The 22,095-nt window shown below is 44.2% G+C and overlaps 1 protein-coding gene across 1 annotated transcript in view; it reads left to right on the plus strand.

Annotated features, from left to right (window-relative positions):
• The window catches only part of cecr2 (CECR2 histone acetyl-lysine reader), a 49,802-nt gene extending 28,257 nt beyond the window's left edge, over window positions 1-21,545 (plus strand). Inside the window, exons 2-19 of the mRNA XM_072663285.1 lie at window positions 787-881; window positions 3,990-4,173; window positions 4,521-4,648; window positions 4,918-4,998; window positions 5,677-5,729; window positions 5,889-6,049; window positions 8,652-8,738; window positions 9,561-9,711; window positions 11,125-11,254; window positions 12,254-12,291; window positions 12,412-12,503; window positions 13,152-13,278; window positions 13,805-14,181; window positions 14,496-14,642; window positions 14,766-15,453; window positions 15,580-17,419; window positions 17,643-17,703; window positions 18,033-21,545. Coding sequence (XP_072519386.1) covers window positions 787-881; window positions 3,990-4,173; window positions 4,521-4,648; window positions 4,918-4,998; window positions 5,677-5,729; window positions 5,889-6,049; window positions 8,652-8,738; window positions 9,561-9,711; window positions 11,125-11,254; window positions 12,254-12,291; window positions 12,412-12,503; window positions 13,152-13,278; window positions 13,805-14,181; window positions 14,496-14,642; window positions 14,766-15,453; window positions 15,580-17,419; window positions 17,643-17,700 — 4,437 coding nt within the window. The 3' untranslated portion in view covers window positions 17,701-17,703; window positions 18,033-21,545. The remainder of the gene's footprint in view (window positions 1-786; window positions 882-3,989; window positions 4,174-4,520; window positions 4,649-4,917; window positions 4,999-5,676; window positions 5,730-5,888; window positions 6,050-8,651; window positions 8,739-9,560; window positions 9,712-11,124; window positions 11,255-12,253; window positions 12,292-12,411; window positions 12,504-13,151; window positions 13,279-13,804; window positions 14,182-14,495; window positions 14,643-14,765; window positions 15,454-15,579; window positions 17,420-17,642; window positions 17,704-18,032) is intronic.
• Window positions 21,546-22,095: the final 550 nt, after the last annotated feature.

Here is a 22,095-nt window from a genome sequence, read left to right on the forward strand (position 1 = left end):
TGTTTTTGTTTTGATGGCCAGTTTATGTAAATGGACTGTGTTGGGGTGGGAAATGTTTGTAGACACCCCTTTTAAATGAACGCATCAGCTACTTTTAAGCTGCACCCATTGCTGAAACAGATGTGCAAATGCATGTGCACACACCCACTGCTTGTCTAGTCCCTGTAGAGAAAAACTGCCAATAGAATAGGACTCTGGATATCTGGATCAGATAATAATGAAGCTATTGGCACCATGCTGCCTAATGCCAGGCGTGGGCTAGAGGGGTATAAAGCCCCCCAGCATTAAGCTGTGGAGCAGTGGAAGAGCTGTGATTTCTGGAATGGTGGAGCTCAATCCAGTACTTTAGCAGAGAATTAAGGTGGTGATAATCCAACTAACACTTGCTCCAAAGTCTAGTAGAAAGTACTAGTAGCCTTCCCAGGCCAGTGGAGCTAGTTACTCCTAACAAAAGCTGGAAAAACTTATTTGAATACCCTTGATTTTAGAAAAAGCAGTTAATGAGCAGGTGTCCCAATACTTTTGTCCATGTAGTGTATGTTTTGAAACCTTTTCAGTATGTGTATATTCACATTTTGTCACATAGAAGGCTCTAGGTTCTCCCCCTAGCCAAGTCCCATTGGCTTTTGTAACAGGAGTCCAGACACTTTGCTAAGCTGTTCAGCAATAGTGTCTTAAACAAAAAAGGGTCGTTAAATCTGATACTTTCTTGTAAATTAGTGAAAGTAGGCGCTTGTAAAACGTGACCACCGAATGACCTCTCCTGCCTTCTGCTTTCTGTGTTAGGAACTGGAAGAAGCGCTGCTGAAACAGGACCGAGACTTCCTCTCTGAACTGCTCTGCTGTCTTCTCCAGGGATGCTACCAGCGGCACGACATCACGTAAGTTGTTTTTCTCACTCTGGAGCCACACCTGACTGCACTAACTGTATTCTGTGTTTGCACATCTGCGTAAATGGGGGATGACTCGAGCTTGCTCGAGCTGTTTCACAACGTTCACTACCACTCTTGAAGAATGTGTCATAGCTTGCACAGCAGGTTGGCCTAACCCACTATCTACGCATGACTCAGTGGCTGCACGTCCAGGCAGTGCTATGAATCCGTGTGACCGTTCTTGCTGCTGGTCATGACTGTAAGCCCGAGGCAGCAGTAGGTCCAGGGGCATGCCCCCACTTTACAGAATGGGAGTGTATGCGTAACTGAGTCAGACTTGTGATAAATGGCTGGGCCCTCGAGGGAGCCTCCTCCATTTGAGTGCTTCTCCAGCTTACAGCAGCATCAGTGGCCCTTGGCATTCCTGTGACTGTACTGCAGGTAAGATCGGAGCTAGGGCTGCACAATAGATCACTTCAGCATTGCAATGGCGATGTGTATATGTGCAGTAGTCACACATAAGACAAGGCAAGATGACCTATCTAGCAGAGGCAGATTATTATTTTACTCCAGTCTTGGATACAGAGTGCATTATTAATATCGATCAGTGGTGCCTGGTTAAGTCTGAGGAAATGTCCTGTGTATTTTTATATATAGATATCTTATTTGTAATATATATATATATATAATTACAAATAAAATATCTATATATAAAAATACACAGGACATTTCCTCAGACTTAACCAGGCACCACTGATTTTTCCAGTGTTGTTGGGAGTTATCAAATCAGATCTTTTCAAAGGAGTTGGTGATTGGGGAAAGGGATATCTGCAGAGATGAATACCTGCAGCTATGAGGGATGTTTGCAGAAGGTAACAAGGTGCTATAATCCCCTGAATTTTAGGTTTGTTGTTGAGTTTTTGGTATCCTAATGCAGAAACTGCTTGTGGAGTACCACAGGGTTCTGTTTTAGGGCCTATGAAAGTGAGCACTGTGGTTATGAAAGTGAGGAACTGAATGTTTATGGAGACCCCCTTCTAATGAATGCTTTCAGCTACTTTCGCACATTTTGTCTTGTCCAACATACTGACCGTCCACCATCGCGACCTCATTAACATTCTTGTCGCTGAGTGCAATCAAATCCTCGTAGCAGTGCTTCTTCAAAATCTAGGAGAAAGTCTTCTTCTCTGGAAGGTAGAGACAGTTGCTCTAACAAAAGCAGCATAAACCTTTTTTTTTGAGCATGTGTCCCAATACTTTTGTCCATATAGGTTACGTTACACAGGTAGGTAAATGTAGAGTTAGGAGTCTTGCTCAGACACTGTGTACTGCAAATCATCCTGTATGCTGGAGCTGTATTATACCATCTCCTGTCCAGTGTGTGTTTTTAAGCCTTTAGCCTTTCTGTGCTACTTATTGGGCAAAGGTGGAAAAGAAACCCTGACTGACTCTGGTAATAAGACGCAGGTTCTACACTGCCCTCTGCTGGGCTATAGAGTTATTTTAATGACCAGATGAATTGTAACATAGGACAGAGTTTATTTTGCACATCAAAACTTCTAAATTACTTAATTTTTGTCTTTCATAACCAGTCAGGATCCAGTCAAATTCAGAACAAGTGCGCTATGGAAAGAAAACGCGCTGTCAGGAAACCCCAGGTTATCGCAGATTGCTAGCCAGGCCCGCATGTTTGGTTGAAGTGTTCCTTGAACGGGACAGTGGGTTTTATTGGATCGGACAGCCGCAGGCATCCTGGGGCTGCTGCTGGGCCCTGGCCTTTCAGAGAGCTGCCCTTTTCATCCACGCGCGCTGAATGCCCCAGTGGAGCAGGGGAGGGAGGGGCTGAGCGAGCGAGCAGGAGAGCGAGGGAGAGCGCGAGAGAAAGAGTGATGGGTTAGTGGGGGGCCTGCAGCTGTGTGAGCGAGTGCATTCTGCTTTCTCCAGATAAGCCCATTCTTTCCCTCCTCGCTCCTCTCTTGTGCGTGTTGCAGCGGGGCTCACTCCTGGCCTGGCCTCTTGTTTCTGTGCATCCTTGCAGGAACTGGAGCTCCTCTAGCTTTTGGATTAATCCAGTTGGTGTGACCCAGAACTAATGTTTGTTTGCTCAGTCAAAACTAATGTCATAATAGAGGCAAGACATGCCTCCTGTTGTCTCTCTCTTAGAACCTCAGCCACATGCATTTATTTCTGTCCGTTTGTCAAAATGTGGTCGTGTAGGAGATCAGTTAACCTGGTCTTTCTCTTTTTACTGTTTTAATGATTAAAAAAAAAAATAGATCAGTCAGTAAACTCAAAAGATCAGAAAGCATCTTTGTTTACAGCAGCTGTTTTGGTTGACAATGGTTTATTATTTTTGTAATTTATTATTATACTACTTTTAATCACAATTTTATTTCTGAATTTAGCTTCACTTTAGCTTAATCTTACTTTTCTCTTTTTTTTTATTAATTTATTTTTGTGCCGTTATTTTATGTTTTTCTTTCCGTTTTATTCAGGTTGACTTGTTTTTGCCTTTTTACCTTTTTGTCTCCTAACTCTACTCTATTAATCTATATTTTATATCAGTAATCTAAAAAGACCAGGAAATATCTGTTTACAGCAGCTATTTTGGTTGATCTTGCTTATGATTTTAATTATTTTACTGTTAGTTTAATTACATTGACTGACTATTATTTAAGTTTATTACATAATTTATCTTCATTTTAAGATTTTTAAATAGTTTTTTTAATTACTGGCTTGGTTACTTTCAAGTTAATTTTATTTATTTTATTGTTTGCGTATGCTTTCATTTTGTTTAATAATGTATTTAATTTAATTTATTAATAAGTTAAATACTGTACTTTAAGTACTTATTTTTCTCCAGTCCCCTGTTCATGAAAATGAGGGTTGCCCTCAGTCCTTTTACGTTACGGTTGGTTGATATTAAGGTGTATGTTAAATGGGTTAGTTATCCAGTCTGTGTGAAGTGTACTTTTATTTTATTTATTTATTTTTTCATTTATTTAATTGTTTTTAAAAAAATCACCTCCAAAATAAGAGATTCTGGCTCCAATTCTGCAGCTAAACTAAATCCAGCCTGTATAAAAGTAACCCCGAAATACGTTCTTTCTCCATCAGGCCTCAAGCTATCCGCAGCTACCTGGAGGACATCATCAACTACCGCTGGGAGCTTGAAGAAGGCAAGCCCAACCCTCTGAAAGAGAGCTCCTTCGAGGAGCTTCCTGTCCGCACGCAGGTGGAACTCCTCCACAGGCTCTGTGATTACCGCCTGGACGCTGCTGACGTCTTCGACCTGCTTAAGGTAGGAGGGTGCTGATTAGAGGTGTGCTTAGGTAAGCACTCAGCAAAATATGAACAAAGGCATTTATCACTTAATGGTGTTCTCTACAGGGCGAACAGTGATGAGAGCTCCTGGCTGTTCCTTACGTTTTAGGAATGCAGTGATTTTTCATAAGACCGGTTTCATTTATTTATTTATTTATTCATTTATTTATTTTGGCGTTTGTCACCTATAAGGTTTTGAAGGCGGAAATTGATTTACCCAAGAGCAGAGCTGTAGTTTTAGAGCCAGCCCATAAGAGATGATTGATTGATTGATTGATTGATTGATTTTTAACTGCTATTTAAACTCACTGATCTTCCTCTCAGGGTCTGGATGCAGACAGCTTGCGTGTCGAGCCTCTGGGTCAAGATGGATCAGGTGCCTTTTACTGGTACTTCTATGGGACCCGAATGTACAAGGAGGAGCCTGTCAAGCGGAAGTCCTCTGAACGCTGGTATGGAGGAGTGGACGTTAGGGGCAGGCAAAATCACATATAGTTACTGTGATAAATGACCTCTCAATATGTAGAGCATTAATGTCTTCAGTACTTCTAGACAACCTCAGTGCACAAACCAAGCATAATAACAGTAAAGGACAGTGTATGAATTGCTGGCTAATCAGTTGTGCTCAGTTTTTAAGAGTTTCTATTAAATATTCCAGCACTTTTTTCAGCTGCAGTTGTTAATTAGTATCTAACAGTTGTTCGATCACTTTTTGTTCCAGTGAAACCCCAGAAATAAAAGTGCCAGAGAAGAAGAGGAGAGGAAGGCCGCCAAAGAAGAAGGCTGGAGAGATGTCCCCAATGTAAGGAGTTCATAATGTATTATTATTGCTTGACTTAAATGTCCTTTATTTTATGTTGCTTTCATGCAAAAAACATGTATTTCCAAAATGGCAGCTTTACAGGAGGATAGATTGTCACTTTGGGGCATTTCTATTGGTCCATTCGTTGTCTACAAAAGTCTACAAAACAATATAAAGAGCAACTGCCAGAATCGCATGATGTCAAAAATGAAGGACTATGAGCATTAACAACAATACTTAGCTGATTAATTAGCTATTTCTGAGTTGAAGGTAGTGTGTGAGGGCAGGAAAAACACTAGAAGGTTCAGGGTAGGGGGTCCTTCGGGACTAGGGGTGGCTCGGTCGGTCAGTCGTCTTCTAAGGGACAGTCACCAGCATAAGGCTGTAATGGTATTGTGCCCATTTAATCATTCTCATATTATTGTTATACTCATAGTATCATCATTCTTGTAGTGATGGATTTTTAATTTGGGATGATCAAATTAAATTTGTTCATTAATTTGATCAGATGTGGTGTGGGTGTGGGTTTTTTTTATTTTTTTTATTTTTATTATTATTATTTTTTTTGTTTGGTCATGATTTGGGATCAAATAATTATGTTCTAGGCTGACTTGGTGTTAGTATATTATATGGAAGCCAAACTGTAGTTATGTTAAATTCCTATTTGGTGTTTTCCAGGGAGATGGAAACACTGGAGGAAAGTGAAGTTGAGGAGCGGCCGCTGGTTAGAGGTGAGTGATTTTGACCCACAGTTGCTTTTTCCTGTCCTTTACTGCTCTTCAGACCTTTTTCTTTCTGATTAACTATTTACAGCAGTCATGATGCACTTCATCACTGAGCATTGATCACTTCAAATATGAACTAAAACCTCACTGTGTGTGATCTGACAGAGCGAGAGCGTGGGGCCTGGTCTCTGGTTTGTGACAATGAGGAGCAGTGGACGCGGCTGGCCGACAGCATTAAGGACAAAAGCTCTCCACAGGATCGCCACCTGTACCGCATCATCACTCAGAACTTCCTGCCTGAGATCAGCAGTATGATCGAACACAGGGTCAGTCTTTCCTCATCTTTACATTTTGCCATTTACATTTGTCTTGCAGTATAGCAGTAGTGCCCTGCTTCTGTAAAAACTGAGATTGAACCGACTCAGGATTGTCAGTTGGAGTTGGACGTTCAACACGAAGATTTAACTATTCGCTCATCTTTCTTTTTTTCTCCCCTATATGGGAGCATATTTTTGAGCATTTGTTGACAAGCATCTGAAAGTAAAGAAGCATGTGGACTGAGCTGGTAGAGTAATACTACAGGATTTTGCACTAATACGCCAAATATGTTTATTATGCAGCATTAGGCAGTTCTGGTGAGGGATCTCGTGCAACTATGCCAAATTTCCATAGTGCAGTAGAAGTGTTGAGGCCCATAGAGATGCCATTCTCCCTGTTACAGTACATGGAGCATCAACACGATTCTGTAGCTGATATGTTAAAGTGTCATGTCTACATAATGTTGCCTTGAAGCTTATCAGGTGCATATCAGGTGTTGATATTGGCGATCAATACTGATTTTTTATTTATTTATTTTTAAAGAAAAAATGGTGTGTAATGCAAACCACTATGAAAAAATGGCAGGCATCTTGTATTTTGACTTTTTTTCACTTGATGTGAATTAATTACATTAACTTTGACTCCCATTGAAAGTTAAGGGATTTTCCATCTCCTGCAAAGTTGATGTTTGAAGGTGCATAATGTCTGCGTGACTGTGAGCTTTACATTTAGCTCTTTAATGTGCTGGAAAGATTCACAAGATCGCCCAGTGCCTTTTTTTTTTTTGACTGCTCTTGTCATTTGCATGTGCATGGTGTAACTGGTCTGCACTTGCCCAGCTTGGCTTTTCAAGGATGGCTGCAGGGTCTGTTGGTCTCCTCTGCATGGCTGGGGTAAAGCAGCTGCTCAGGGGTGTTCAGGCAGTGTGTAACATGCCCAAAATCGAGCTACAATAGGTGCTTTTCTGGACTTGAGCTTTAAAAAAGAGAATCGACATGTTTTTCTGTCCAGTTTATTTCCTGTATTTAACAAAAAGAAAATGCTAGAATGCTGTAGCTGCCCCACTGTGTAGCAAAGAGCCTTCCTGTGAAAGTGTTTGTCTTGTATTGGAGTGACCGTCCCGTGTCCCCTATATCTTTCTTTATGCTGTGAGTATGAAGCATGTGTAGAGTGGTAAGATGTGCAATTACCTCAGATGGACAGAGTAGCCCCTCCCCCCTGTTTTCAGTGTTTTTTATGACCCTGACACTTGACTGACACGCATGCAAAGCCCTGTCAGAACTGTTCATCCCGCCCGTGACACGAGGCAGGCTATCACCTTGAGGCAGGCCGGAGCGGAGCCTAGCGATTGATGGCCTACAGCATGACCGGTTTGGTGACCTCTTAAGTGGAGGCACCAGTGGTGGTCTATCTCACACTACTGAATTAAGTGCTATGGAGTAATGCAGCAAGTGTTCTTCCAGAGGTGACAGCAGTGATGATGAGGATGGTGGTGATCAAGGTTGTGAGAATGCAGGATAAGCTACAATCTCAACCATGTCACTGTGGGCAGCTGTTCCTCACTGAGGCTGCTCTCTAGTCTCACCGTCCATCAGTAAAATACATGTATTATATTAGTATTATATGATACATGTATTATAAGATTAGTATTATATTTAATATCCACCAGAAGCTTGCGTGAGTGGTGGAAAAACAAAAGATGGCTGTCTAAAAAAAACTGCTGATCAGATCTGTTGAAGTAAACTCTTGAAGTGGGCCTAATATTCTGATGAGCCTGCTTGATAGACCTCTGTCGGACTCTCAGACTGTTAATGGAAGCAGAGCAGGGAGAAATGACTAAAACGAACCCTGCAAGTTTGTAAATGCATACATTAGAAGGGGTGTCCACAAACATTTGGACATAGAAGGGGCATGCACAAACAAATTAGTCACTATATGTCCAAATGTTTGTGGACACCCCTTCTAATGTATGCATATACACTCTTATAGATTGAGATTGTAGCTCAGTATGAACATGACCCTATTGGCACCATGCTGCCTTATGCCAGGTGTGGACTAGAGGGGTATTAAGCCCCCCAGCATTGAGCAGTGGAACTGTGTGTTCTCTGGAATGACGAATGGTGCTCCATCTACTACTTTTGGGAGGCGTTGGGGGTGATGAGGTGGGCTGGTGATCATCCAATATCTTGACCTCACTAAAGCTCTAGTCACTGAATGCAATCAAGCCCTACAGAACCTATTAGAAATACTTCTCTGGACAGTAGGACCGTTCTTCTGCCTGTGCTGTTAATCTGTCTAGGCCTGTCTGCTTTACACTTGATCTGCACCTGCCGATGGTCCTAAGGCTAGTTAAGGAAAAGGGCTGGACCTCAGCGTTTAAATGACCTGTAGAAGGTTTCATTTTGGAAATTGTTTTATTTTGGGGTCTTATTTTTGACCACTTGTGGGGGGGCTGGAGTAACTGGTGAGTCAGTTAGAGCATGACTTGACCCTGATGACCCCTTGAACGCCCCTGCACGCCTAAAGTGCTCCCTAGAGGGCATGTTGGAGTGTGTGTGTGTGTCTTTGTGTGTGTGAGATGGAAAAGCTAACTTGAATGTTTCTCCTTAGGAACGAGAGCTGCAGCAGAAGCTGTTGAACCCTCCAGTACGAAACTCTCAACGGCTTTCAGAGAACTTTGTCTGTAAAGACGAGGACGTAAGTGTTCTATTTATTCTGTTAATATTTGATCTATCAATGACTAAATTGATTTTCAGCTTTTTGTTTATTTATTATTTTAGATAATTTTTCCTTCTGGAGTGTTCATGTTATTTCTGTAGTGTAAAAGGAACAAAATCATGGTAAACTTTTAAAGAAGACTGTAGGCTTCATGTAGGTTAAAGAAGGCCACCCTTCAATAGTGTTAAGACTGTAGGTGTCATGTAATCATTAAATTCAGGTGTTTGTATTTAGCCCCTTTGCCACAGGTGTATAATATCAAACCTCTAGTCATGCAGTCTGCCTATCCACACATCAGTGAAGGAGTGGGAGGTTCTGAAGAGCTCACTGAACTCCAGCGTGGTTCTGTGTGTAAGAGGAGACACCGTTGCACCAACAACAACAAGTCAGCTGGTGAAATTTAGACCTTCCCTCCTAGATCTTCCTCCATCAGCTGTGAGGGGTATTATTATTGAACAGTGGAAGCATTTAGGAGGAACAGCTCACAGAGAGCAGCTCAGCCACCGAGTGTCTGTCAGACCATGTAAAGTTACTGCACTCTGCTGAGCTTAGAGCAGAGTGCAGAAAAGTCTCCAACGCTCTGCTGCTGACTCAACTGCAGAGCTCCATACCTTGGGCCAACTCCATATTAATGCCTATGGGTTTAGAATGGGAGTTCATAAAAGCTCCTGTAGGCGTCCCAATACTTTTGTCAGTATAGTGTATTTCTACAAATGGACATTTGGGCTTCATTGGAACAATATTGAGAGATGGAGTCAATATAACTAAACGTGTGTGTGTGTGTGTGTGTGTGTCTTCTAGAAGCTGAAGATAGTCTCTGAGGTGGACATCAAACAGAAGGAGGAGGATCTGGAGAGGCAGACTCTTCTTGCAGAGCAGCGGCGAGAAGATGAGCGACTCCTTCAAGAGGAGCGAGAGAGAGAGGAGCTGGAGAGGGCCAAAGCCGCAGAAGGTGCGTAGCATCCCTACTCTACTCTTTCCACCATCGACTTACACACAACCCCTGTGCTCAAAGTTCTTTCAGAAGCCTGATCAAATGCGCGCACACACACACACACACACACACACACACACACACACACACACACACACACACACACGCGTGCACAGCTGCATTGAAGTGCCTGCTTTTAACCCACGGCTGGTTTAACCGCACAAAGACCCGAGTTAGGGAGGAAACTCCCAAACCTCATTCATCACCCAAAGCTCCCTTTGCTCCGCTCTGATATCGTCTGTCAGAGGGTTAATTAACTCCTGATCGTGGCTGCACCGGCGGGCCGCTCTACTCGTTAATGTATAATGGATGAAGACCAGAGCCCGCAGAGCCCTCCAATGGATCCTTCCCCGAACCTCTTTAATCCTCACAGCAGGGACTCCCTGCTGCTGCCTTTCATATCAGCAGAGAAAGCAACTCATCCCTTTATCTACACCGAGCCTTTTGATCAAGTTTGCCTTCTAAAGCTGCTCAATGAATTACTTATTTGACTTCTCGCTTGTTAGCCTACTTCTTAATCACTTAGAAAGAGAAAACCAAGTGAGTAACAGGTGCCGAGACTCACTTGAAGTACAAAATGGTCTTTCAGTGCTTGCTTGTTGGGGTTTGTATGGATGACGCACACTCTTTAGAAAAAAAAAAAGAGGTCTCTGTAGTACTGAAAAGGCTTGATTTGTAACAGTAGTGGTCAAATTGATTAGTATGAAAACCTTATTTGACCTTCATGTGACCAATATTGAGAGATTGAGGTAATACAGCTAAACACATACAACTGAAGACATGTCTTTAAGCATCATCTGTAAAATATTATTAATAAGAATGCAATTTTCTCATGAGAAAGTTAGACCCCCCACCCCCATTTATTACTACTTCAAGTATGTAGAATTAGAACCAGGTGCAGAACATTGTCTGCAGATGATCAGAACATGGTTCTACATGGTTCATGGTCAGAGAGGATTCTAGTGAAGCCTGGGTGAATTGTGAAGATCACCATGGCCAGAATCAAAGAGCTCTCTAAGGCCTTCAGAAAGAAGGTTGTAGATGCAGATAAGTCGGTGAAGTTCTCAGAACTATTAGAAATCAGCTCTTCCACCGTCCGCTGATTCATTTACAAGTAAAGAACATTAAAAAACGACAGCCAACGTGTCCGGGTCAGGCTGTCCTAGCAAATTCAACCCAAGAGTAGACCACAAGATCCATGAAGAAGTCTCAAACAGTCCCAAAATGCCACCACGGACCTACAGGTAGCTCGGCCTCAGTTGAGGTCAGCCTTTTTTTAAGGGTGTGCGTATGATTGAATGCATGTTTGCATGTTTGGTTATACCGGTTATACTTACTTTGCATGTTTTTGTGTGTGTGTGTTGTTTCCAGAGCGAGCACGGAGGAGGAAGCAACGCGAGGAGAGGGCCTGGCTGCTGTCTGAGGGGAAGGACCTGCCACCAGAGCTTCTCAACCTGGAACCGCACTCGCCTGTTAAACGCACGCGCCGCACCAAGGAGTTGTAAGAGTTATCTACAGTATCCATCAGCTCTCAACACCGGCTTCAGTCCAGGTTTAGAATATTGTGTGTGTAGTTGGACTGGCGTTTGCACCAGCATTAGCAAACACCAGTTATTATAAATATTTAATAGCTGCAGTTATTTGGAAGTTCAGATTTTCTTAGTAAGTGCTTAATTTGACTAAATTAAATGGACAGCGCACAGCACTTAAACTGCCCGTATCCTACATTAGGTCCGCTTATTACGTTTGTTTGTGTGGATTTATGTTGCGAGGTTATTTTACACATCCATTTTAGGACCTTTCTGTATCCTATATGTACAATTGTGTTAATATGTACAATTAACACAATCAGTTTCTGTTCGGATGTAGATTGATAGTAAGATTAATGAGCTCTGTTCTGATTGGCTGAAAAGCACCACAATATGACTGGATGAACGAACTGCTGCATGAGTGGGCATGGCTAAACTCAATAGTGATAATATGATGATATGCAAATAAGGTGTTGGAGAAAGATGGAATTGAATTTTGAAACTTTGAAGCATGTACAGAAGCATTTACTTACAGATGCTTCCAGACTCCCCTATTTCCAAAATGTGAACAATCATAATTATTGGCATTATTATTAATAACAATAAATGTGAATTAATACACTGATTTTTGATTAGGCTTTAATACCATTGTATGAAAACTGTGGTAAAATAAATATATAGCATGTGTATGTGTCACAACATTCATAATTCAGTCCAATGTGGTACCTTGGATTAAGCCTAGTCCTGGACAACATTTAGCTTTCAATGAAGACTAGGCCTAATCCTTGTCTTGAAAGCCGGCCCTTAATTGAAAAATAATCCAAGGAGTATGTGTTTCCTCCCTGCTCTTCACTTTAGAACAAAGAGGACACGATTCATGTAGTTCATTCTTAGTGCTTCGTTCCCCCCTTTTATTCTGTATTCCGCGTCGTTCTCCTGTTCTCAGTTCCAGTTCTCTTTTTCTGTTTCAGCTATGAAATTGATGACGACTACGCCGCTCTGTACAAAGGTGTGTAGTTATGGTCTAGTCCTCATTAGTGGTGGAGTGCAGCATATGTTTCTCGTTGACTGCTGCAGCAGTTTTTGTGTTCTGATGTGTCTCCCTCTCCCTCCTCTTTTCCTTCTGCAGTGCTGGAGGCTCTGAAGTCTCACAAAGATGCTTGGCCCTTTATGGAACCTGTGGATGAGTCCTACGCCCCTAACTATCATGAGATCATTCAGGTTAGCGTCTCACTTCACACCTTCTCACTCCCACCTTGGAGTATTGAAAGTTAATCTGACCTCTTTTTTGCCAATAGAATGAGATTCTTAAACAGAACCTATTGGCACCACACCTAATGCCAGGCGTGGGCTAGAGGAGTATAAAGGAGTTGTAAGAGTTATCTACAGTATCCATCAGCTCTTAACACTGGCTTCAGTCCAGGTTTAGACTATTGTTAGCATCAGCATGAGCAAACACCGTTTTTTATAAATATTTAATAGCTGCAGTTACTTGGAAGTTCATTTTGACTAAATTTGTATAGTTTGACAAATTGGGACCACACCTAATGCCAGGCGTGGACTAGAGGAGTATAACCACCCCCCAAGCTGTGAAGCAGTGGAACCATGTTCTCTGGAATGATGGATGGTGCTCTACCCAATACTTGAGATGAGTTGGGATATTGGGGATAATAATGCTCTTGTTGCTGAATGCAATTAAAGTGTTTCTGTTAAAAAAATAATTGTGTGCAATATATTACTGTCCCAATAGGTTTGTTCATATAAAAAAAGGTAAATATAGTGTAGGTGTGTGTAGGTATTTGTGGGCTGATGTTGACTGGATTTTCAGACTTGGTCTGGAATTAACATGTCATCCTTTTGTTCTTTCAGACTCCGATGGATCTTTCCACCATTGAGAGAAAGCTTAATGAAGGAGATTATGTTGCCAAGGATGAATTTGTATCCGATGTGAAGCTCATGTTCGAGAACTGCATGGAGTACAATGGGGAGGAGAGTGGTAAATACTTTAAGCTTATCTAATAGCACTGTTTTAACCCCAAAAACAAACTGTGAAGTGGTATGCAAAAGAACCCACTTAAAAACAAAGCAGGCTGTTTTCAGCAATCTTGATAAGCCTTACTGCTGAAAGCTTGTAGTTTGACAGGGAGGTGTGTGTGTGTGTGTGTGTGTGTGTGTGTGTGTGTGTGTGTGTGTGTGTGTGTGTGTGTGTGTGTGTGTGTGAGCACTGACAGTGATTAATGGAGAGCGATTGAGTTGTCCTCCAGTGTGCCGGGACCTTCAGTGCCGCACAGACATTCCATCCCTGCACCCCCGTCTCTCTCTGGAGCCATCCATCTGTCAGAACCTTCTCCCCCACCAGGATGGGCAGCAGGGTCAGAGGTCAACCGCAGCTCAGTGACCTGGTCAGCGGACCAGCTCTAAGAGTAGAGCAAAGACCTCTGTGTATGCGCACGCATGTGTGTTTTGTCTCACACTGATGGGCTAAATGGATAAGCCCTGTCTGTGTGTTTGTGTTTCCTCAGAGTACACAATAATGGCTGAGTCACTGGAGCGCTGTTTTAGCAGAGCCCTGCTGAAACACTTCCCCTCCGAGGACGGAGACACAGATGAGGAATTCCACATCACCAAGGAGGAGCGCGAACGTAAGGAGAAGAAGAAGGGCAAGACTAATCGCCAGTCAGGACCTGAAAGCCTCATCCGGGCAACAGAACAGGCGCAGAAACGCAAAGCCCCCAGCAGCGGCAAAGGTGGTAAGATGCCCCAGGAGATCGGCCCGGAGTCTGCACAGCCCCCTGCCTACCACTACTCCAATGGGCCTTCATACCCTCAAAACATCCACCCAGGACAGCCCCACCCTGGAAATGATCCACGGACCGCCATGTACCATCCTGGCCAACAGGTAAGGCCATGCTTCCTGTCTGATCTTACAGCATACAACAGTCTAATCACTTAATGACCTGAACGTAATGACCTCTAGGGGTGGGCGATATAATCTCCATACGCAATATGTATCTTCATTTGTAATTTGTCTGAAGTGTGAAAAGTTTAGAACCAACAGAAAAGACCCAGCGGTTCTGGTTTTAAAAACAAATACTGTTGAAGATGCTACCTAACAGGGGAAAAATACTTGGAGCAGTTGCTGAAGCTTATACACACAATTCAAGGCTTTTTATCAGTATTAACAGTTTCTACCTTAAATTATTTCATGTACAGCTGCAGCGACCCCCAGGTCCTCCATCAGGTATGTATGGTCAACGTATGATGATGGACCCCCGATATCCATACCCAGGGCCGAGACCTCTCATGACTGGGGGACCTGGAGAGCATGGGCCACAGCACATGCCTCATTACAACATGCAGGTATGACCGCAAACATTATCACATGTTGATCACAAGTTTGTAGTCTTTTCATAGTAATCAGTCTGACATTTTCTCTTTCTACATTTAATAATATTTATGCCTAATTTTCCCCCCCTTTTGAAGGGTCCACCTGTCAATGGTCCGCACTTTGGTCCCAGGTACCCAATGGGACCTGAAGGTCGACCAGTTCAACCTCAACATCAGCAGCACGCTTACATTGGACCCACGCACGGCCCATCGCTTGGCCCAAGACCAGTGGCTATGCAGCCTGGAGGTCTCTGTACTCCTCCGTCTGAGGGGAACATGTACCCATCCATCCAGCACCCTGATGGACAGCCCATGCACCCCACGGGGAACAGCTATCCTAGACCGGGCGTCCCCACGCACAACTCTTACTCCCCCTATGGCCCTCCGCCACGTCCGTATGGTGCTTGGCCCAACCCTCAAGGACGGCACCCACCTGGGGGACCCATGATGCAGGAGCAAACTATGAGCAATCAGCACCCCTATGGTCATGGCATGATGCGTCCGCCACACGCTGCTGGATATCCTCCTGCTAATGGCCCATACAGGATGCCTGCAGTCAGTTCCCCAGGACCCATGGGACACAGACCTCCCAATACTCCACAAGAGTCCAGGCCACATATGGGCTCCATGATGGACAGCCCAGAGATGATTGCCCTGCAGCAACTCTCTGCCTCATCCTCCCGCCGCAGCATTAGCTATCAGCCTCCCCCAGTGAATGCATCCACTCCTGAAAACCAGCAATCAAGGCCTGTGGATAGCCAGAGCACTGACGGAGCAGCCAAAGGTAACAAACACTTCTCTAAACCAAAATAATGAAATATTTGAAATTATTTTCCAGTGGCTTGCATTTCATTATTTGATCTTTTTCTAATCGTTTCCAACCATCATTAAACTCTCTTCACGTTTTCAGCTCCAGAAACTGAATTAAATGATAAACGGGCAGAAGTTCCACCTCACCCTGGTCAAAGTGAAGGTCCTGAAAAGTCCAGTGGTGACCAGCAGCCCCCTAGTGCCCCAGAATGGGGTCGATCGCCACAAAATAAGACCTCATCGGTGGAATCTCCAGCATTGTTGTCCTCGCCCCAAAAGAACAGACTTGAACCGGCAGCAGAGAACCAGGGACAAGTCAGTCCTCCGTTTCCCCACAACAGTCCTAAGCTTCCCTCTCAAAACAACGCCCAGTCAGAATCCCAGTCTCAGAAACCTCAGGATTCTTCTCCTGTGAAGAATCCTCAGAAAAATCCTGATGAAATACCCCTCCAGTCCTCTCACCAAATGCCCCCAGCTGCTCCTCCACCATTCTCCCAAAACGGATCTTCACAATTACCGCAAAATATTCTTCACCGAATGTTGCAGAGTCCTCTTCAGCAAGTTCCTCAGGGTATGTCCTCTCAGTACCCTCCTAATGGCCCCCCACACATTACCCCTAACCCCTCTCACCAGCACATGCCCCAGGATGGGTCTGTTCGAGGCCCACAGTCAGGGCCTGTTCATGGCATGCCACAGACTGTTCCTCAGGTATCCCAGCCTGGTGCTCAGCAGCCTGCCTCCCTCAAGCCATTGCCCCCCAGCCACCCTGTGACCCAGCCACATGCCCAGCCCTCCCCCGCCGAACGTGGGGACCAGAGACCAAGTGAACCAACCAGAGAGCCTGGGGGAAGCTCTGGAAGTTGCAATCCAGATGCCAAGACTGCTCATGCAAATTCAAATGGCCAATACAAACCACAACCTTTTAGCCCGGATTCACAGACTCAGCACAGCAGGCCAGAGCTGCCTCCACCTCACAGCCAAACACCAGCCAGCCGCACTCTCGGTCCGGCAAGCAATGTTCCAGCTCAGTACAATTCCAGTGGTAGCATGAGCAGTCCAGTACCACCACATTATGGCCAGTTTGTAGGCAGAGCAGTGCCCCCTTCTGGTCGTTTTCCATACCCAAGCCAGGTACCGCCACCTCAGTCTATGAATTCTCACCTCAGTCCTGCACATTACCCTCCATATCATCAGCAAGGTGCTGCCTATCAGTACCACTTGGGTCCACAGCACTCTCAGGGCCATCCTAGCATGCACCCTCAGTACCAGCAGCAACAGCAGTACTATCCTCAGCACCAGCAAAACAGCCGTCATGGTTTCCCAGCAGGAGAGTGGCCTAGGCCCCAGTACCCTATGATGCCCAACTCCTACCCACCTGGCTCCGGTCCAGCTGTCAACGGCCGTCAGAGAGAAAACACCATGTCCCCTCTTGGTTCTGAAGGCTCTGGTGGAAGCCTGATGTCCCCCAGTCCTCTTTCTGATGCACTCCATAGCGGTGCACCTGAGAGCCAGAATGGCAGCAGCCCAGCCAAACGTGCCCAGACAGAAGAAGGCTCTGACCGCCCCGAAAGCCCTAAAGAAATCCTGGATCTGGATAGCCACAATGCCTCTGCCCGCCGTCGCACCTTTGCACAGCCCCAGCACAACTACCCCTACGATCCCCGAGCCATGCATTCCAGCATGCAGCAGGGTGGCGCTCCTCCACCCCATGGAATGTCCGGTGGGCTTTACCCCTCCAGGCCCCAGCGCCCCAGTGGACATTTTCCTCCTCAGCATCCCCACCCACACCTGATGGAGGCCTTGCAGAGGCCCCAGCACCTGCCCTTCTCCCCAGGCCAAAGCCGTATGGCCATGTACAGGCATCCACAAACTGCTGGTCACTTTCAAGGCATGATGGTGGCACAGAGAGACATGGCTGCTGAACACTTACTTCATCCTGGGTAAGGAAAATCAGGCATTGGTGGTAGTTCGGGGGAAAAGGGGTGCTAGCTGTCTATCTCTAAAATTATATATCTCATATGGAGCACATAATTGTTTTAGTAATTAACAGTATCCGTGTATCTAGATTAAAGATGTTTGTGTTGCCTAAACCTCATTGTTTTTAGATGTCGCTAAATTTGTGTACATTATTTTAACCAGCAACTTCTGTCTCTTGTGTGGCAGGCAGAACATGATGAACGCAGCAGCTCCCAGTGGTCCTGGCAGCAAGCAGGGAGTATGAAAGGTGGGGTCATTTGGCCACCTTTGACAAACTTGCTCCTGTCCATGGTTTACAGTATGTTGGCTTTTGTGCAGGGTTTCCAGAGTCAGTGCTGCGTGTAAATGGAAAGTGAACTCCACCGCATGATGTTTAAATATGCTTAGTTTCAAATTTGCTTCCTCTTACTGGAAACCTGCTGTCCTGTCTAATAATACTCTCCCTTCAGTTTCTGCTGCACGACAGACCTCAAACTCTCTCCCTGATTTGAATGTTATGATGCATGATTTTTTTTTCTCTGAATGTTTATGAAAATGAATGTGCTCTTTTTTGTGTGTGTGTGTGTGTGTGTGTAGGTAATGGATGAATCAGATGCGGAAAACTGAGCAGAGGTTATCCTGATCATCTCAGCTGGAAGCCCATTTTCCTGGACTTGGAAATTTGACTGTGAAAAGACACGTTGCTTTCCAGAGTGAATGTCATTTTGTCATGTTTTTGTGTGTTGTGGAACTGCACTCATGTGCTGCTTCCACTGGATTGGAACACCATTCCTACAGTGGAGAAGCTTGACCGCCTCTATGGGCCTCAATGCTGCCGAGAAAGGAGCTTGAAACCTTCCACTGACGTTGAATCTTTTTACTGAACCTGGGTTAGAGGTTTGAAAGAGCCCAGAAAACTGCACTTTGATAGTGAGAACCGTTCCTCTGACCTCCTTCCCTGTAGGAACTACATCTCCCAGGCTTCATTGCGTGCGCAGCTAAAAGGAAAAGGATTGGCGATGGGAAGTTGCCGGCGAGAGGTTTGAGAAGTTGGTGTTGGTCTCAACGTGGTGTTCTTTTCCAAAGTTAAACTCAGGTGTTGAACAGAAGGTACTTGTAGATTTTCGAAAGTCCTAGAATCCTCTCCGGTCCTTGGGGACACACTGGACACTCTGTTGCCTTTCACATTCTCTTTGAATGTTCTTTATTGTGTGTGAAAGTTGTTTTAGATGTACTAACATTACAGCATATGGGGCACTGAGTGGATCACCTGTCTGTTAGGAGATGACCCCAGCTGGGCCAGTGGCCATCTCAATCTCCACCGCAGTTCTTCCACTTAGTTGCGGTGTGTTTATGCATCCTTCAACGCTGCCTTTGCCCGAAGAATGTGTTTGACTTCATGGATTCCCAGAGAACTCAGCTGCTCCTGTTGTTTATGCACTAGAGATAGTCTTTAATACTGGAATTAGTGGCCTTGGACAAGTAGATGTGCGCTACTATGTATGTGTGTGGGTGGGTGGGTGTGTGTGTGTGTGTGTATGACTGTATATCAAGACTCTTATCTGAGATTAGCCCTCTAAGCTGTTTTGCATGTTTTGCGAATCACTTAATAATAGATCTGCTCTGCTAGGTTCTATACACAGGTTCAGCTAGGTTCTGTACACAGCATAAAAATGATGGGCCTTGTGAGGAGGAGAAGGAGGAGAAGGAGGAGAAGGAGGAGAAGGAGGAGGAGGAGGAGGAGGGATGGGCCGTGTAAGGACTTTAGTTTGTTTGTTTTTTTTTTTTATCTTGTATATAATTTGGGCATCTTTCCTTACTGGGGAGGGGGAGTCTGGATTTTTTGCTACTCATCAGTAAGCTGTGAAAGTAGCTGGACATGAATAGGGAACATTTAGGAGTCATATAGGAGATGTTTTTCTATTTTGGTGCTTCCTCTTTCGCAATTCAGCGTGATGAACTTCATGTCCTCAGGGTGTCATGCTTTTAATACGGGTATTAATGAACTATTCAAAGAGGAAAGCGACGTGTGGTGATGACTGGAACTGTGATGATTTAATTGACCTCGAATGATTCAGTTTGTTTTTATTTCCAACCTTTTGATGTGTGGAACAAACATCTCCAGAAGTTGTCGAACTGATTTGATCAAACCTGTTGGTTTTTTGTTTTGTTTTTTAATTGTCTGACATTTTAATGTATTTTTATTTGGTTGGAGGAGGATTTCTTCTCCAAGCAGATCTGAGAGAATGAGCATTGCTTGTGGTCACAGCTGCCCTAAATGGCACAGCATTCAGATTTCCTGCTGTTTACATGCGGATTGACATGCCTACTTGCATTTGTGATGGATTTGCCCGCTTGTTTTTTTTGTTAACTGGGCATTAAAATGTGGCAGCCGGTCTTTGTGCCAATGACTGGCTGCAAGTGTCTCTATCTACCTCAAGAAGAAAGAGTCTGGCATGCTTGGTGTTCCCACACAAAAATGATTCTCTCTGATTCTCACTGTTAAAATGATACACTGAAACACAGTCCTGTGCAAAAGTCTTGGGCATGTTGGAAAGTATGTGAAGCCAATTATCTCAGCTGCTGGAGTTTTTATATTCAGAAAGACACAAACCTTAGTACGAATATACAATACAGCACACAGTGTATATCCAACTCTCATCCAGTGCGTAGTGGATCTAATCAGTCCTTCGCTGAAGTAAATGGGGTGAGTTTGTAAGTATGAAGGAGTGGCAACAGCTGTGGGCTGAGTGGGGCGGCACCCTGCGCTATTGTCAGAGTCATCATTCTTTGCTTGGTAGCTGAGATGCATACAGTGGTTGGAGTAGCTCAATCAAACCTGTGTTCCTCCAACTGAGTTCTGTTGCTCCCCGGATCTCCATAATCTTTACAGGGGAATGCTAAAACTTTGACTATCAACGAAAGTCAGCGTACTGACCAGTAGCATGTTCTGCACTGACTTTATTTGGGTTTATTGTGATGTTCTATTGAGTTTTACTGGAAAAACACTCCACATTCATGACCAAGACTTGTGCACAGTACCCTTTTAAACTGCTCAACATGATTGTGCAAAAATACTGCATCAGCCTTAACTTCCACAGTTACACAAAGTCGAACGGTCGGCATCAGGGGACACTCGTGCCAAGCGTAGCTATGCCAATTTTCGCCCTGTTGTCTGCATGGCGGCGATTATCAGCAAGGATTTTGAGAGTTAACGGAGATGTGAATGGAAATCGCAGACTGCCATCACTAAGGAGCTCTTTTCTGACGTGAAGACTGGTCCGAGGTCGGTCCATAGTCATCAAGGGCTGAATGTCCTGTTTGTGTGCTGTAAATTATTAGGAGCTGTCCTGGCCTTTTATTGACCTGACCTGTGCTGACCTTCAAGCTCTGTTGGCATCACACTCGCGCACACACTCACACACACACACACATGCACTGTGTCTGTCTGCGCAATTTTATTCGTATGTTTTTAGTAGACACGTGAAGTGTTGCAGATGTTTATTACAGAAAAAAAGGAAAAGAAAAGGAGTGGCAACAGCTGTGGGCCGAGTTAGGCGCCACCCTGCGCTCTCGTGCGACCCTTTCTTTGCTTGTTAGGGAGTTGTCATTTTAGCAGTAGATGCCGAGTTATACTCTCCGCTTATGCTGTTCTTGTATGCTAGGACGAGCTAGTTGTTATATGAGGGGCTATGAGGTCGTGTTTGCTGTGTACAGATGTTCCGTACTCGTGTGTCGTGTGTCCGCTGCATTAGAGACCGATCCACATCTACTGATTCTGTCATCCTCCACTGTCTCTGCTGTTCGTCTCTCTGTCTACACTAGTAAAATGACTAGAGTTGGTTAACTATGAATCATATTTATTTACTGTTTTACATTTTGTACATTATTTTGGGCTTTGTGTTTCCTTTTTTTTTAATATAAATGTTTCTTTCTTTGCATTTTGTAAACAATACCTCAGTAGCACAACGGCATCAAAAGGACGCTTGTAGGTTTCATTTTAACGTGAAGTTTACAAGTTCTTATCTGACTGACATAGATTATTTTGGAAATGAACCCAAGTGTTTTCTATACTGTGCATTTCTTAGAATAAATAACTTTTCATTATCATTTTTGTGTGTTCTCATGATTTTCTCAAATGTGTGTGTGTGTGTGTGTGTGCGTCTTTATTTCCTAAAGGGCCTAAAGCCTTCCTAAAGCCTTACTTTGCTCTGGTTCCTAAAATGTCTACCCTTAAACATTCAAAAACATAAAGTGAGAAGCCTCTTTGAGCGCCTGTTTTGGCTCTGCTCAGTGTTGAATTCTTAGGATTCACTCCTGTGTTCTTGGAATCTGTGATTTAGCAGAGTTTTGAATGCAATCACAACCTCGGTCAGGGCTAACCAGGCTAAAACACAGCCTCCGCCCAACGGGGTTAGTTACTGTTCGGAGCCTGAAGGGAGGTCCATATGGCCTAATATATATTCCAATAATATTAAAGTTTCCATTTATTATGGACATTTTGAGCAGGTTGTGTCTTCTAGTGTAGCGAGTACTAACTCTCCTCTTCCCACAGCAGATTAGGGCTTGATTTTCTGGAAGGGCAAGCACAGCAAAACTACACCAATAACACCATAATGTAAATATCATCCGCAAAGTCATGGTCATACCTGCTTTGTGA

The sequence above is a fragment of the Salminus brasiliensis genome, chromosome 19, assembly GCF_030463535.1.
Source record: "Salminus brasiliensis chromosome 19, fSalBra1.hap2, whole genome shotgun sequence".
NCBI lineage: Eukaryota > Metazoa > Chordata > Actinopteri > Characiformes > Bryconidae > Salminus > Salminus brasiliensis.